At 39.1% G+C, this 2307-nt stretch overlaps 1 protein-coding gene across 1 annotated transcript; it reads left to right on the top strand.

Moving 5' to 3' along the window:
• Positions 1–256: 256 nt before the first annotated feature.
• On the top strand, positions 257–755 carry LOC100686358 (keratin-associated protein 13-1-like). The gene is given in 2 exon segments (XM_038581728.1): positions 257–319; positions 321–755. Coding segments are annotated over 2 exon segments (498 nt in total).
• The last annotated feature ends 1552 nt before the right edge of the window (positions 756–2307 follow it).

The following is a 2307-nucleotide window of genomic DNA, read 5'->3' as shown; positions in this document are numbered from 1 at the left end:
CATAGGAGCAGTTCATTGGCTTTGGCTGTAACACCAAAATTATAGCACTTGTAAATACAAGATATGGGAAACTATTCACCTGCAATTACAGAGATCACGGAGTTACACATATGTAAATGAGGGTACACAACTATGAAAAAGATGACCATGTAGGTTACCACACCTCTTGCTGAGAATATATAAATGCACCAGTCCAGAGGTGAAATTCAAACACAGAATCTTCTGTCAGTCAGCTGAACTCACATCTCCTGCCAACATGTCCTACAGCTGCTGCTCTGGCAACTTCTCCTCCCGCTCCTTTGGGGGATACCTGCGCTACCCCAGCTTCCTCCTGTGGCTCATCCTACCCCAGCAACCTGGTCTACCGCACTGACGTCTGCTCTCCTAGCACCTGCCAGGTGGGCTCCTCCCTCTACAATGGCTGTCAGGAGACCTGCTGTGAACCTGCTAGCTTCCAGACATCGTGTGTGGTGTCCAGCCCCTGCCAGACATCCTGCTACCGCCCAAGGACCTCCATGCTCTGCAGTCCCTGGTGGACTACTTATCCTGGGTCTGTAGGCCTTGGGTCCAGAAGCTGCTACTCACTGGGCTATGGATCCCAGGGCTTCAGACCCCTGGGTTATAGAGTCTGTGGCTTCCCTTCTCTGAGCTATGGATCCAGTGTCTATCACCCAATGTATTTTCCTTCCAGGAATTTCTGCTCATCTTCTTACTGGCCACGCTGTAGATCTGGCTTCTACCAGTTAGTGTGTTAAAGAGCAAAATCCATTTGAGAAATACAGGTTCTGTCCTGAGATTACCTATTATCTTAATTTCCTACATTAAAAAATTATCTAATAATTCCTGATCACCAGCAACTTTACCTCATCAACCCTGAAACCTTGATTGATAGAAGAACTCTGTGAAACTACAAGATTAATAATAATTAAATGGTATTGTTGATAGAATTTATGATTTCGCATTTTTCCCAAATATAGATGGAAAGTCAAACGATTTTATTTTAATAAAATCTTTACAGTGCCATCCAAATATGCTGTTAATGTTGTTATTTATTAGTAATGCATCAACTAGGATTTGTGTTATCATTGCTTTTGTTCATGGGCTTCGGAAAGCTCAGATTTTAATGGCTGTGCACTAATTTTGGTAGAGTTTGGATATTTCCCCGTTTAAGCAGTTCCTGGGATGCCTGCAGCTTCTAGGTATAACCTTTTTCTCAATGAAATCTCAAGAGATTTGAATATCTTGTTCATACAATGAATATAGACTATGCATACAAAGATATAATAAAGACATTGTGTATCAGAGAAATTTGAGGAGTATAGGAACAAAATTCAGATTTACATGATGAGGCCTTTGCATGCAGGTTATTCAAATGGAAGACTAGTGTGTGGGTGTAAAGTTTTAGAAAAAAGAGCACCTATGAGCTTTAGCTAATCACAGTGAAGGGATGCTACATATTTTTTTTAATTGACTAAATCCCTGTACTCCAATTACTATCTTTAATCTGCTCAAATTATCCCCATTTGTATAAGAACAACTTAGCTGGGAACAAACTTAGCTGGGAAGGAACTAGACTCAGCAGGTGTGAAGTTGCACCTGGGTTCTTTGCCAATATATACACTGAATTCTAAATAGATGAGAATATAAGCTAAATGATAAATCTTTAATATCATTGAAAATGACTGTTTCTGCTATATGTTGAAATAAAAATTGGGTATCCTTTATTTACACCATTCTTCTCTCCTACATCTGAGTGTTATAAATGGAAGGTACTACTAACATGTAACACAGATACTAACCACATAGTAGATGATACAGATAGCATGACAAACTAACGTAGACAGCATGATAACAACCGGAGACATGATATTCATATAGAACAAGCAATGTTTAAATATTTTTTTCCTATTCTTTATTTTATAAGACCCTCAAACATCCCTGAAATTAGGAATGGAATGCAGAGTACTCAAAGCTTGGAAAAAAGCCCAGTCTTCTAAGTTTATCTTGGTATATCTCACCATGCTCTCTTTATTTCCTCCTTTACCACCAATGTAATAAAATATGAAATATAAGAGGAGCAGTAGGGTTCATCAAATTCAATCTACTTACTCTACAGAGGTAGAAACTGCAAGAAAAAAGAGCTAGATAGAATTTTACAAGATTACACAGCAAGTTATTATAGTTATTAGTAGAATTGTTTATTCCATGCATTCTCTCTAATCCTCTCTCTTCTCTCATATGCTCCCTCTCTTCCTCATCTTCCTCTCCCTCCTCCTCCTCCTCCTCTCCCTCCACTATATTTAGAAA

This window comes from Canis lupus, chromosome 31 (genome assembly GCF_011100685.1).
Source record: "Canis lupus familiaris isolate Mischka breed German Shepherd chromosome 31, alternate assembly UU_Cfam_GSD_1.0, whole genome shotgun sequence".
Lineage (NCBI taxonomy): Eukaryota > Metazoa > Chordata > Mammalia > Carnivora > Canidae > Canis > Canis lupus.
This window is presented reverse-complemented; position numbering and strand designations above follow the sequence as displayed.